The sequence below is a fragment of the Triticum aestivum genome, chromosome 1A, assembly GCF_018294505.1.
Source record: "Triticum aestivum cultivar Chinese Spring chromosome 1A, IWGSC CS RefSeq v2.1, whole genome shotgun sequence".
Classification (NCBI taxonomy): domain Eukaryota; kingdom Viridiplantae; phylum Streptophyta; class Magnoliopsida; order Poales; family Poaceae; genus Triticum; species Triticum aestivum.
This window is the reverse complement of record NC_057794.1, coordinates 591,310,137-591,325,755: the sequence shown is the minus strand read 5'-3', so window position 1 is coordinate 591,325,755 and position 15,619 is coordinate 591,310,137. Positions and strand designations below refer to the sequence as shown.

Genomic DNA, 15,619 nt, shown 5'->3' with positions numbered 1-15,619 from the left:
TTGCTGCTGACTGAACCCGAACGATTCCTTCGCTGCTGCTGCTGACCGAACCTGGGCGATCGATCGCTGCTGCTGCTTACTGAAGCCGATCGACCCCCCGTGCGAGACATGGCCAGATGGTGTTGGGTTTCCTCTCGATGAATAGTGACCATTGCTACCACATGCGCGATACGTAGAACGATTCAAGACGCAGTGAGTCGAGACGGTTGGTTTGCTGTGGATGAACAGTTCTCGGTGGGGGTCGGATGAACGGGACCCTGTGGTTGTCGCTGGATAAACAGGACCCCGAGGAGGCCGCCACACACCCCAGATGGTTGGGGTGGATGAATAGGACCCTGTGTGGAGGTTGGATGAACAATGGCCATTGGAGGCTGGAGGAAGTTGCAGTGGATGAACAATAGCAGGTGGATGTTGGAGGAAGTCGATAGTGGATGAATAGTAGCCGGTGGAGGCTGGACGAAGTTGACGGTGGATGAACAGTAGCCCGTGAAGGCTGGAGCTAGGCAGTAGACGGTGGATGAACAGTAGCCCATGGAGGCTGGAGCTAGGCAGTAGACGGTGAATGAACAGTACCCCATGGAGTCCCGTTTTACGGTATGCAACACCCGTCCCGATGAAAAGGATCCTGTTTCGACCGTAGGCGCTCGAACAGAAGTCTGTTTCCTCCATTTTGCGGTATGCCATACCCCTCCGGATGAACATGACCATATTTCAACCGTAGGCGGTTGGCGATAAGTCTGTTTCCTCCGTTTTGCGATACGCCAGATCTTGTTTCTGCTGTTTCGTCCAAGGCGGTTGGCTCCTGATGAACACGACACGTTCTGACCCAGTTACTTGGCTCCCGGTGAACATGACGTTGTTTCCTCCATTTCGACCCAGCTGCTACATACGTATGTATGTATGTGAACGTATTTATTTTCTTGCAGTGTTTATGTACGTACGTGTACACGATATAGGCGGGCCTATGTGACATGCTACATTGGTGCTCTACTATGACACGTGTCGCTCCTTACTCGGCCACGGTTCATCGCTGCAGAGAGACCGGTCAACCGCTATGTATGTACATGTTCGCGACCAGACAGATAACGCTACGTACACTTCGACCTGGTGGGTCCCAGCTGCCATGGGTCATCAATTTTTTCCACATAATAAGAAGGAACTTTCTTGTGTGCGAAGAAAAAGCCGGTGGGTCCCAGCTATCAGGGGGAACTTTTTTCACGAAATACAGAGGCCCTTCTGGTGGGTCCTGTTGGGGAACATAGTAAATTCAAAAAATTTCCTACGCACATGCAAGATCATGGTGATGCATAGCAACGAGAGGGGAGAGTGTGATCTACGTACCCTTGTAGACCGACAACGGAAGCGTTAGCACAACGCGGTTGATGTAGTCGTACGTCTTCACGGCCCGACCGATCAAGCACCGAAACTACGGCACCTCCGAGTTTTAGCACACGTTCAGCTCGATGACGATCCCCGGACTCCGATCCAGCAAAGTGTCGGGGAAGAGTTCCGTTAGCACGACGGCGTGGTGACGATCTTGATGTTCTACCGTCGCAGGGCATCGCCTAAGCACCCCTACAATATTATCGAGGATTATGGTGGAAGGGGGCACCGCACACGGCTAAGAAAAGATCACGTGGATCAACTTGTGTCTCTAGGGGTGCCCCCTGCCCCCGTATATAAAGGAGCAAGAGGAGGAGGCCGGCCGGTCCTATTGGCGCGCCAAGGAGGAGTCCTCCTCCTAGTAGGAGTAGGACTCCTACTAGGAGGGGGAAAGGAAGTGGGGAGGGAGAAGGAAAGGGGGGCGCCCCCCCCCCCTCTCCTATTCCAATTCGTACCAAGGGGGGAGGAGGCGCGTGGCCCACCCTGGCTGCCCTTCTCTCTCTCCACTAAGGCCCATATGGCCCATTACTTCTCCCGGGGGGGTTCCGGTAACCCTCCGGTACTCCGATTTTCTCCGAAATCACCCGGAACACTTCCGGTGTCCGAATATAGCCGTCCAATATATCAATCTTTATGTCTCAACCATTTCGAGACTCCTCGTTATGTCCGTGATCACATCCGGGACTCCGAACTAACTTCGGTACATCAAAACTCATAAACTCATAATATAACTGTCATCGAAACCTTAAGCATGCGGACCCTACGGGTTCGAGAACAATGTAGACATGACCGAGACATGTCTCCGGTCAATAACCAATAGTGGAACCTGGATGCTCATATTGGCTCCCGCATATTCTACTAAGATCTTTATCGGTCAGACCGCATAACAACATACGTTGTTCCCTTTGTCATCGGTATGTTACTTGCCCAAGATTCGATCGTCGGTATCTCAATACCTAGTTCAATCTCGTTACCAGCAAGTCTCTTTACTCGTTTCGTAATACATCATCTTGTAAATAACTCATTAGTTGCAATGCTTGCAAGGCTTATGTGATGTGCATTACCGAGAGGGCCTAGAGATACCTCTCCGACAATCGGAGTGACAAATCCTAATCTTGAAATACGCCAACCCAACATTTACCTTTGGAGACACCTGTAGAGCTCCTTTATAATCACCCAGTTACGTTGTGACGTTTGGTAGCACACAAAGTGTTCCTCCGGCAAACGGGAGTTGCATAATCTCATAGTCATAGGAACATGTAGAAGTCATGAAGAAAGCAATAGCAACATACTAAACGATCGGGTGCTAAGCTAATGGAATGGGTCATGTCAATCACATCATTCTCCTAATAATGTGATCCCGTTAATCAAATGACAACACATGTCTATGGTTAGGAAACATAACCATCTTTGATTAACGAGCTAGTCAAGTAGAGGCATACTAGTGACGTTTAGTTTGTCTATGTATTCACACAAGTATTATGTTTCCGGATAATACAATTCTAGCATGAATAATAAACATTTATCATGATATAAGGAAATAAAATAATAACATTATTATTGCCTCTAGGGCATATTTCCTTCAGTCTCCCACTTGCACTAGAGTCAATAATCTAGATTACACAGTAATGATTCTAACACCCATGGAGCTTTGGTGTTGATCATGTTTTGCTCGTGGAAGAGGCTTAGTCAACGGGTCTGCAACATTCATATCCGTATGTATCTTGCAAATCTCTATGCCTCCCACCTGGACCAGATCCCAGATGGAATTGAAGCGTCTTTTGATGTGCTTGGTTCTCTTGTGAAATCTGGATTCCTTTGCCAAGGTAATTGCACCAGTATTGTCACAAAAGATTTTCATTGGACCCGATGCACTAGGTATGACACCTAGATCGGATATGAACTGCTTCATCCAGACTCCTTCGTTTGCTGCTTCCGAAGCAGCTATGTACTCTGCTTCACATGTAGATCCCGCCACAACGCTTTGTTTAGAACTGCACCAACTGACAGCTCCACCGTTTAATGTAAACACGTATCCGGTTTGCGATTTAGAATTGTCCGGGTCAGTGTCAAAGCTTGCATCAACGTAACCATTTACGATGAGCTCTTTGTCACCTCCATATATGAGAAACATATCCTTAGTCCTTTTGAGGTATTTCAGGATGTTCTTGACCACTGTCCAGTGATCCACTCCTGGATTACTTTGGTACCTCCCTGCTAGACTTATAGCAAGACACACATCAGGTCTGGTACACAGCATTGCATACATGATAGAGCCTATGGCTGAAGCATAGGGAACATCTTTCATTTTCTCTCTATCTTCTGCATTGGTCGGGCATTGAGTCTTACTCAATTTCACCTTGTAACACAGGCAAGAATCCTTTCTTTGCTTGATCCATTTTGAACTTCTTCAAAATTTTGTCAAGGTATGTGCTTTGTGAAAGTCCAATTAAGCGTCTTGATCTATCTCTATAGATCTTAATGCCCAATATGTAAACAGCTTCACCGAGGTCTTTCATTGAAAAACTCTTATTCAAGTATCCCTTTATGCTATTCAGAAATTCTATATCATTTCCGATTAGTAATATGTCATCTACATATAATATCAGAAATGCTACAGAGCTCCCACTCACTTTCTTGTAAATACAGGCTTCTCCAAAAGTCTGTACAAAACCAAATGCTTTGATCACACTATCAAAGCATTTATTCCAACTCCGAGAAGCTTGCACCAGTCCATAAATGGATCGCTGGAGCTTGCACACTTTGTTAGCTCCCTTTGGATCGACAAAACCTTCCAGTTGCATCATATACAACTCTTCTTCCAGAAATCCATTCAGGAATGCAGTTTTGACATCCATCTGCCAAATTTCATAATTATAAAATGCGGCAATTGCTAACGTGATTCGGACAGACTTAAGCATCGCTACGGGTGAGAAGGTCTCATCGTAGTCAATCCCTTGAACTTGTCGAAAACCTTTTGCGACAAGTCGAGCTTTGTAGACAGTAATATTACCGTCAGCGTCAGTCTTCTTCTTGAAGATCCATTTATTCTCAATTGCTTGCCTATCATTGGGCAAGTCAACCAAAGTCCATACTTTGTTCTCATACATGGATCCCATCTCAGATTTCATGGCTTCAAGCCATTTTGCGGAATCTGGGCTCACCATCGCTTCTCCATAGTTCGTAGGTTCATCATGATCTAGTAGCATGACTTCCAGAACAGGATTATCGTACCACTCTAGTGCGGATCTTACTCTAGTTGATCTATGAGGTTCAGTAGTATCTTGTTCTGAAGTTTCATGATCATCATCATTAGCTTCCTGACTAATTGGTGTAGGTGTCACAGAAACTGGTTTCTGTGATGTACTACTTTCCAATAAGGGAGCAGGTACAGTTACCTCGTCAAGTTCTACTTTCCTCCCACTCACTTCTTTCGAGAGAAACTCCTTCTCTAGAAAGTTTCCAAATTTAGCAACAAAAGTCTTGCCTTCGGATCTGTGATAGAAGGTGTATCCAATAGTTTCCTTTGGATATCCTATGAAGACACATTTCTCCGATTTGGGTTCGAGCTTATCAGGTTGAAGCTTTTTCACATAAGCATCGCAGCCCCAAACTTTCAGAAACGACAACTTTGGTTTCTTGCCAAACCACAGTTCATAAGGCGTCGTCTCAACGGATTTTGATGGTGCCCTATTTAACGTGAATGCGGCCGTCTGTAGAGCATATCCCCAAAATGATAGAGGTAAATCAGTAAGACACATCATAGATCGCACCATATCTAGTAAAGTACGATTACGACGTTCGGACACACCATTACGCTGTGGTGTTCCGGGTGGCGTGAGTTGCGAAACTATTCCGCATTGTTTCAAATGTACACCAAACTCGTAACTGAAATATTCTCCTCCACGATCAGATCGTAGGAATTTTATTTTCTTGTTACGATGATTTTCATCTTCACTCTGAAATTCTTTGAACTTTTCAAACGTTTCAGACTTATGTTTCATTAAGTAGATATACCCATATCTGCTTAAGTCATCTGTGAAGGTGAAAAAATAACAATATCCGCCACGAGCCTCAATATTCATCGGACCACATACATCTGTATGTATGATTTCCAACAAATCTGTTGCTCTCTCCATAGTACCGGAGAATGGTGTTTTTGTCATCTTACCCATAAGGCACGGTTCGCAAGTACCAAGCGATTCATAATCAAGTGGTTCCAAAAGACCATCAGTACGGAGTTTCTTCATGCGCTTTACACCGATATGACCCAAATGGCAGTGCCACAAATAAGTTGCACTATCATTATCAACTCTACATCTTTTGGCTTCAACATTATGAATATGTGTGTCACTACTATCGAGATTTAATAAGAATAGACCACTCTTTAAGGGTGCATGACCATAAAAGATATTACTCATATAAATAGAACAACCGTTATTCTCTGATTTAAATGAATAACCGTCTCGCATCAAACAAGATCCAGATATAATGTTCATGCTTAACGCTGGCACCAAATAACAATTATTTAGGTCTAATACTAATCCTGAAGGTAGATGTAGAGGTAGCGTGCCGACCGCGATCACATCGACTTTGGAACCATTTCCCATGTGCATCGTCACCTCGTCCTTAGCCAATCTTCGCTTAATCCGTAGTCCCTGTTTCGAGTTGCAAATGTTAGCAACAGAACCAGTATCAAATACCCAGGTGCTACTACGAGCATTAGTAAGGTACACATCAATAACATGTATATCACATATACCTTCGTTTACCTTGCCATCCTTCTTATCCGCCAAATACTTGGGGCAGTTCCGCTTCCAGTGACCAGTCTGCTTGCAGTAGAAGCACTCAGTTTCAGGCTTAGGTCCAGGTTTTGGTTTCTTCTCTTGAGTAGCAACTTGCTTGTTGTTCTTTTTGAAGTTCCCCTTCTTCTTTCGTTTGCCTTTTTTCTTGAAACTAGTGGTCTTGTTGACCATCAACACTTGATGCTCCTTCTTGATTTCTACCTCCGCAGCTTTCAGCATTGCGAAGAGCTCGGGAATAGTCTTATTCATCCCTTGCATATTATAGTTCATCACGAAGATCTTGTAGCTTGGTGGCAGTGATTGGAGAATTCTGTCAATGACGCAATCATCTGGAAGATTAACTCCCAATTGAATCAAGTGATTATTATACCCAAACATTTTGAGTATATGCTCACTGACAGAACTGTTCTCCTCCATCTTGCAGCTATAGAACTTATTGGAAACTTCATATCTCTCAATCCGGGCATTTGCTTAAAATATTAACTTCAACTCCTGGAACATCTCATATGCTCCATGACATTCAAAACGTCGTTGAAGTCCCGATTCTAAGCCGTAAAGCATGGCACACTGAACTATCGAGTAGTCATCAGCTTTGCTCTGCCAGGCGTTCATAACATCTGGTGTTGCTCCAGCAGCAGGCCTGGCACCCAGCAGTGCTTCCAGGACGTAATTCTTCTGTGCAGCAATGAGGATAATCCTCAAGTTACGAACCCAGTCCGTGTAATTGCTACCATCATCTTTCAACTTTGCTTTCTCAAGGAACGCATTAAAATTCAACGGAACAACAGCACGGGCCATCTATCTACAATCAAACATAGACAAGCAAGATACTATCAGGTACTAAGTTCATGATAAATTTAGGTTCAATTAATCATATTACTAAAGAACTCCCACTTAGATAGACATCCCTCTAATCCTCTAAGTGATTACGTGATCCAAATCAACTAAACCATGTCCGATCATCACGTGATATGGAGTAGTTTCATTGGTGAACATCACTATGTTGATCATATCTACCATCTGTCTTCGTGCGGTCTCCGTGTCTCATCAAGTATAACCTGAGTATTCCACGTGTGCAACTGTTTTGCACCTGTTGTATTTGAACGTAGAGCCTATCACACCGGATCATCACGTGGTGTCTCAGCATGAAGAACTTTCGCAATGGTGCATACTCAGGGAGAACACTTCTTGATAATTAGTGAGAGATCATCTTAAAATGCTACCGTCAAACAAAGCAAGATAAGATGCGTAAAATATAAACATCACATGCAATCAATATAAGTGATATGATATGGCCATCATCATCTTGTGCTTGTGATTTCCATCTTCGAAGCACCTTCATGATCACCATCGTCACCGGCGCGACACCTTGATCACCATCGTAGCATCGTTGTCGTCTCGCCAATCTTATGCTTCCACGACTATCGCTACTGCTTAGTGATAAAGTAAAGCATTACAGCGCAATTGCATTGCATACAATAAAGCGACAACCATATGGCTCCTGTCAGTTGCCGATAACTTGGTTACAAAACATGATCATCTCATACAATAAAATTTATCATGTCTTGACCATATCACATCACAACATGCCCTGCAAAAACAAGTTAGACGTCCTCTACTTTGTTGTTGCAAGTTTTACATGGCTTCTACGGGCTTAAGTAAGAACCAATCTTACCTACGCATCAAAAACCACAACGATAGTTTGTCAAGTTGGTGTTGTTTTAACCTTTGCAAGGACTGGGCATAGCCATACTCGGTTCAACTAAAGTTGGAGAAATTGTCACCCGCTAGCCACTTTTGTGCAAAGCACGTCGGGAGAACCAGTCTCGCGTAAGCGTACGCGTAATGTCGGTCCGGGCCGCTTCATCCAACAATACCGCCGAACCAAAGTATGACATGCTGGTAAGCAGTATGACTTATATCGCCCACAACTCACTTGTGTTCTACTCGTGCATATAACATCAACACATAAAACCTAGGCTCTGATACCACTGTTGGGAAACGTAGTAATTTCAAAAAAATTCCTACGCACACGCAAGATCATGGTGATGCATAGCAACGAGAGGGAAGAGTGTGATCTACGTACCCTTGTAGACCGATAGCGGAAGCGTTAGCACAACGCGGATGATGTAGTTGTACGTCTTCATGGCCCGACCGATCAAGCACCGAAACTACGGCACCTCCGAGTTTTAGCACACATTCAGCTCGATGACGATCCCCGGACTCCAATCCAGCAAACTGTCCGGGAAGAGTTCCGTCAGCACGACGGCGTGGTGACGATCTTGATGTTCTACCGTCGCAGGGCTTCGCCTAAGAAACGCTACAATATTATTGAGGATTATGGTGGAAGGGGGCACCGCACACGGCTAAGAAAACGATCACGTGGATCAACTTGTGTCTCTAGGGGTGCCCCCTGCCCCCGTATATAAAGGAGCAAGGGGAGGAGGCCGGCCGGCCCTATTGGCGCGCCAAGGAGGAGTCCTCCTCCTAGTAGGAGTAGGACTCCTACTAGGAGGGGGAAAGGAAGTGGGAGGGAGAAGGAAAGGGGGGCGCCGCCCCCCTCTCCTAGTCCAATTTGGACCAAAGGGGGAGGAGGCGCGCGGCCCACCCTGGCTGCCCTTCTCTCTCTCCACTAAGGCCCATATGGCCCATTACTTCTCCCGGGGGGGGTTCCGGTGACCCTCCGGTACTCCGGTTTTCTCCGAAATCACCCGGAACACTTCCGGTGTCCGAATATAGTCGTCCAATAGATCAATCTTTATGTCTCGACCATTTTGAGACTCCTCGTTATGTCTGTGATCACATCCAGGACTCCGAATTAACTTCGGTACATCAAAACTCATAAACTCATAATATAACTGTCATCGAAACCTTAAGCATGCAGACCCTACGGGTTCGAGAACAATGTAGACATGACCGAGACATGTCTCCGGTCAATAACCAATAGCGGAACCTGGATGCTCATATTGGCTCCCACATATTCTACGAATATCTTTATCGGTCAGACCGCATAACAACATACGCTGTTCCCTTTGTCATCGGTATGTTACTTGACCGAGATTCGATCGTCGGTATCTCAATACCTAGTTCAATCTCGTTACCGGCAAGTCTCTTTACTCGTTTCGTAATACATCATCTCGTAACTAACTCATTAGTTGCAATGCTTGCAAGGCTTATGTGATGTGCATTACCGAGAGGGCCCAGAGATACCTCTCCGACAATCGGAGTGACAAATCCTAATCTCGAAATACGCCAACCCAACATTTACCTTTGGAGACACCTGTAGAGCTCCTTTATAATCACCCAGTTACGTTGTGACGTTTGGTAGCACACAAAGTGTTCCTCCGGCAAACGGGAGTTGCATAATCTCATAGTCATAGGAACATGTAGAAGTCATGAAGAAAGCAATAGCAACATAACTAAACGATCGGGTGCTAAGCTAATGGAATGGGTCATGTCAATCACATCATTCTCCTAATAATGTGATCCCGTTAATCAAATGACAACACATGTCTATGGTTAGGAAACATAACCATCTTTGATTAACGAGCTAGTCAAGTAGAGGCATACTAGTGACGTTTAGTTTGTCTATGTATTCACACAAGTATTATGTTTCCGGATAATACAATTCTAGCATGAATAATAAACATTTATCATGATATAAGGAAATAAAATAATAACATTATTATTGCCTCTAGGGCATATTTCCTTTAGGTCCGAGCTGTCAGGTGCAGAAATCATTGTTTTGCGCGTAATAAGGAGGCACTTCCTTGCGTGCGGCCGTGGACATAGCTATCAGTCTCTCCACGTACAGTCCTCTTCTGATGGCTATCGTTCATTGACCGCATTGACGACGCCGTACCGAGAGCACCAAGGTGGTGGACGGCGGTGCGACCTAGGAAGGGAATGACCCGGAGCTGAGGGAAACGCGGTAGTGGATGCCCACATGAAGGGGAGTATGAGGGTTGACTGGTTCGGCTGCGGTTTGAGACTGCCATCATCAGAGAATAACAGGGCATGTGGGTGAGTAGAGGGAAGGCTTGGCCATCGGTGGGAGTAGGGTGGGCGGTGAGGCCTGCGCGGCAGCATGACCGGCCATGGGAGGCAAGAGCAGGCGGTCCGTCGGCACTGGTTTGGGTGGTTGCTGCAAGAAGATCAGCGATTGAAGAAACAAGACGGCTGTTCGATTAACATCCAATCATCAATGTTGCTAGAATCGTTTGTTGACTAAGTTGTCAAACCCCTCCATACGCATCCACTTAGTAGGCCCACAGGTCAGTCTCCGAATCCGGTGAGTCCAAGTGTCATGGGGAGGAATCGTTTTTTCTGCGTAATAAGGAGGCAATTCCTTCTGTGCGAAGATATAGCTGGTGGGCCCTAGATGTCAGGGAGGAATCATTTTTCGCGTAATAAGGAGGTAGTTGCTTGCGTGCGGCCATGCACCATCGGGATCCCTACTGTCAACCTCTCTAGGTACATCCCTGTTCCGATGGTTGTTGTTTGTTGACCATGTTGAGCACGCCGTGCCTAGAGAACCAATGTGGTGGACGATGGCAAGGCCTAGGAATGGAACAACCAGGAGTCGACGAAGACACAGCAGTGGATGCCCACGCTGAGGGGAATATGACGATTGACTGGTTCGGCTTTGGCGTCAGGCTACCGTCACCGGAGAATAACAGGAGGTGCGGGTGGGTAGCGGGATGGCCTGGCTAGCTGAGGGAGTAGGGTGAGCCCGTGAATCCTATGCGACATCACAGCGGCCATGGAAGGAGGGAGCAGGCAGTGCCACTGGCGCTAGTTTAGCCAGCTGGACCAAGAAGATTAGAGATTGAAAAAACACGATGGTCGTTGGATAGACATCCAATAGTCACTGCTGGTAGAATCGTGTGTCGACTATAACTCGACAAAGCCTTGCGCAAAAAAATCAGCCTCGAAAACTATGGCATGTACAACCCATTTGCTATTATTTTTATAATTTACAACCCATTTGCTAATTCATATGGAATTTATTGTAGCTTATTTTTTATTTTTAGAATTGCTGCCCATTTTCTGGTTAGGACCAGGATTAAAAATTTGAAAATTTCGCATATTTTTGTTGGGGAACAAAATATTTTAATCTCGTAATTAGGAGCCATATTAAAACTAATATAAAAATAAATTAATATTATGTTAAAATCCAATGAAATATAAAATCTCAGTGAATAACATTAACAAAAACTAATTGCCCATTTGCTATTTTTTGTTGGAATTTGCAGGCCAATTTCATATTACTTTTAAGATTTACTGCCCATATTCTGGTCAGGCCAAATGCATCCCTCCTTGCTTTGAAAGATTTGCAGCCTAGTAAGTCGGAGAAAACAAAGGCCCAGGTTGGGTATTCTTCTAAAAGAAATGGTGGGCTTTCTATTTTCCCAAAGAAAAAACTACTGGGCTGGTCATGTTGTTATAAGGGATACAGACACCGCACAACCCAGTTTATACCCGGTTTCGTCTAAAAAATCCTCAAAAACAAAATGCTCTGTCTGAACAACACCAAAAAACTACTGGAGTTGCTAGATCCCAGGTATTAGCCCCTCCTTGTGCAATTATGTTGTTAATTGACTATACGTTGACAATGATGTGGGTCCTAGATATCACCAGGGTGGATCAGAGTAAAAAAATCGAGGGGTGCATATGAGTGGTAAAGAGGCACTTGCTTGTGTTCTGGAGTGGACTTGGTGGGTCCCTACTATCATACTCACAACTACAGTCCTATCTCGATTCACCATGTTGACAAGGCCGGATGGCGGCGCCATTGCGAGCACACCAAGGCGGAGGACGGCGGCGAGGCCTCGGACGGGAATGAACAGGAGCCGAGGAAGATGCGGCAGTGTGGCCAGAGGCGAAGGGGAGTACGAGGGTTCACCGGTTCTGGTGCGGGGTGGGCTGTCGTCGCCGGAGAGGAATAGGATGTGGGGGCAGTAGGGGGTGGCCTGGCTAGCATTTCAGGGTACGACAAGGCGGGGATGCTTGCACGACACCGCAACCAGCCGTGGAAGGCGGGAACAGGCGCTCCCACCAGCGTATGTTTGGTTTGACGACTGGATTGGTCAGACCCAAAAAATCATTATGTTGGATTATAAGAATTAACTTTATATGGCTACAACTTATTGTAAAATGAAGCGGAGCACCTTTTTCTTCTTGAGGTCTAAAGCCAAGCACATTCCGAAGCCCTGGGATAAAGTGGTGTCGCCCAATGTGTTAGGCTGGGTTGGGCATTCTTATCAAAAAATAATATTGAACTGGAACTATTTATCGTAGAAAAAAACTCGGTTTCTCAAAAAAAACTTGTAGTACTTCTTATCGAAAAATAATGATGGTCTTTTTATAGGGGAAAAGACTGATTTTTTTTCTTCAGAATTGCCAACCCTTTATTGATCAATGTGGACGTTCATGGGAATGCAAGAGGGGTCATGCGGAGAAATTAGCCACAAATGGCGACCCTGACCAAGCAAAGAAGAGATAAACTCCAAAAATTGAAAGAAAGAAAAAGAAGCAAACAACGAGTCGCACACTGGACCTGGTTTTGGGCCGGGCCTTACCATGGGCTCGGCCCGAGGGATCATCCGGCATCCACAACAAAACGATCCCCCAAATTACCGCATCAGACGGCACACCCACTCCAGTTATCCGAATCCCCGGCACCAGCAGCGAGCGAGCCACGCCGTCGTCCCATGGCGCTCGCGCTGCGCTGCCCCGCCGCCGCCTCGCCGTCGCCGGCCAGGGGCCCCTTCCCCAACGCCTCCTCCCACTCCCAGTCGGCTGCGAGGCCCGCGAGGAGGCCGGCGGGGGGCTGCAGGTGCCACTACTACCACGGCGACGGCCCCCCAAGGAGCTACGACCACATCCCCAAGCAGTTCCGCGAGGAGAACCTAAAGGATGGCCGTGAGCTCCCTCCCCCTTCTTCCCCCCGCAAAGATTCATTAGAGCATCTTGCTAGCTGACTTATCATATACTTAGTGGACTTATCCTGCCTGCCATGGCTTCAACCTCCGAGCAGCAGCTCACTCCTGTCAGCTGCTGAAATATACTCTAGGAGTAGTATTTAGTTATGTGATGTCCGTCTTAATTCTATTGGAACTCATCATAATCAGATTCAGACCTCCAATGGTATGCAACCATAAAACAGAACAAAAATATCATTTGTACAGGTTATGACTGTGAAGATAAGTTACTGGTTCGTAGATTCAGACAGTTCACTGCTGCATTTCACTGCCCAATTTCAATGCTCGCACTTGGGCACGAACCGGTCGGTACAACTGCAGAAAACCATGTATGTAAATAAGCAATGGGTTCAAAAAAACTTTTCCGGCATCGAAAAGGAGATTCTTCTCCTATCTGATATGAACTAGTACATAGGTCGTTGGTAAATCATTTTGAATATAGCTGATTTAACTTTGAGTAGGAGCCGAGGCTATTGACGCCAACGAGCTATGGATGGTCCAAATGTTTGTGAAAGTTCAGAAGTTTAGTACTACACAATACATTATCTTCACTTTGTCTTACCAAATGGTAGGGAAATATATATCCATATCGCAATTTTACTGCCTGGTGGTTATTAAGCAGTAGACGCTTTTTTCCGTAGGGGAGAAATGGTAGACGTTTGCAAGTTGACTATGCATAAGTGCCAGACATGCTATATCCATGTTACAACATCTTGCTTTGCTAGCTAGCTTATCATGTAACTAGCCTTTCTATCCATGGCTTCAAGCAGCAGCAGCATTCCTGTCTGTCAAAGTACAATACTAAGTTGAGTGATGTGTTTTCGTCTTAAAAGTGTTCCTCGGTTGCATTTCTGCTAGAACTCATCATAATCAGATCTCCACTGGTATTTTTCTAAAATCAGACCTCCACTGCCCACTTGTATGCAACCATGAGAATAGAACAAAAATATATCTGTACAAACTATGATTGTTTGAAGTTAAGTTGCTGGGTTGTAGATTCAGGTAGTTTACTAGACTTCCTATCCGTCACCAAGCAGCATCAGCCATTCCTGTCAGCTGCTGTAATTTGCTCTAGGAGTAGCATGTAATTGTGTGGATAAACTGCACGCGTTTTGTCTTAAGAATCGTTCCTTTGTTGCATTTGTGATAGAACAATCCTAATCAGACCTTCACTGGTATGCAGCCATGAAACAGAACAAAATATTATCGCCACAGATTTTGATTGTTTGAAGTTAAGTTACTGGGTCATAGATTTATATAGTACTGCATTTAACTATGCAGTGGATTTATCCTGCCATGGCTTCAACCTTCAAGCAGCAGCTCATTCTTGTCAGCTGCTGAAATATACTTTAGAAGTAGTATTTAGTTTTGTGAATAAACTATGTGCTGTCCATCTTAAGTTCTGCTGGAACTCATAATAATCAGATTCAGAGCTCCAATGGTATGCAACCATGAAACAGAAAAAAAATATCTGTACAGATTATGATTGCTTCAGGTTAAGTTACTGGTTCGTAGATTCAGTCAATTCACTGCTGCATTTCACTGCCCAATTTCAACGGCCACACATGGACATGAACCGGTCGGTTCAACTGCACAAAACCATGTATGTAAATAAGAAGTGGGTTCAAATAAACCTTTCTGTACAAGGGCGCCGAGAATGAGGTACTTCTCCTAGCTGATATGAACTACCGTAGGTCTTTTGTAGACCAATTGGCGGTAACAGAATGTTGATAATGCAATTGCCCACACGTCCCTTCCAAAGTGTTAGCTTGTTGGATGCAACTGACTTAACTATGACTAGGAGTTGAGGCTATTGATCAGGGGCAATGCGTTATGGATGGTCTGTACATCCAAATGTTTGTGGAAGTTCAGAAGTTTACTACCGTGCAATATGTTATCTTCACTTTGTCTTACCAACTGGTAGGAAAATATATATCCATAGGGCAATTTTACTGCCTGGTGGTTGTTAAGAAGCAGTAGATGGTTTTTTCTAAAGAAAATCACAGGGGAGAAATGGTAGACGTTTGCAAGTTGACTATGCATAAGTGCCAGACATACTATTATGTCCATGCTTTATATTCCTAGGTGGTCTTGTCTCATCAAACGGTTGATATAAACTGTCCCCATATGACACATCTATGCATGCTTACAAACCATAGCTGTAGCTTTTTCTGTTGAGGCGATAAGCAATTGTACCTTATCCCTAACGCTTACTGTACCAGTTATTTTGTGTGCGGCTTTAAGGCTTTTTTTAACCTTCTTGCAGTGATGGATAATTACAAGAATGTTCCTCAGTTCCTTTATGGCTTAAGCCCATCTCAGATGGAAATGTTTACAACTGACGACAACCCTTATAATCGGCAGTCAAAGAAAGTTACAGAGGTTGGTGAGATTATATAACTCTGCTCATTTTGTTATTATTGAAGTTTGTTCTATGGCACTGATACA

General features: G+C 44.9%; 1 protein-coding gene across 1 annotated transcript in view; it reads left to right on the top strand.

Moving 5' to 3' along the window:
* Window positions 1-12,839: 12,839 nt before the first annotated feature.
* LOC123070664 (ATP-dependent Clp protease proteolytic subunit-related protein 1, chloroplastic) overlaps window positions 12,840-15,619 on the top strand; it is a 5,669-nt gene continuing 2,889 nt past the window's right edge. Inside the window, exons 1-2 of the mRNA XM_044493957.1 lie at window positions 12,840-13,112; window positions 15,438-15,552. Of these exons, the coding sequence (XP_044349892.1) occupies window positions 12,902-13,112; window positions 15,438-15,552 (326 nt within the window). The 5' untranslated portion in view covers window positions 12,840-12,901. The remainder of the gene's footprint in view (window positions 13,113-15,437; window positions 15,553-15,619) is intronic.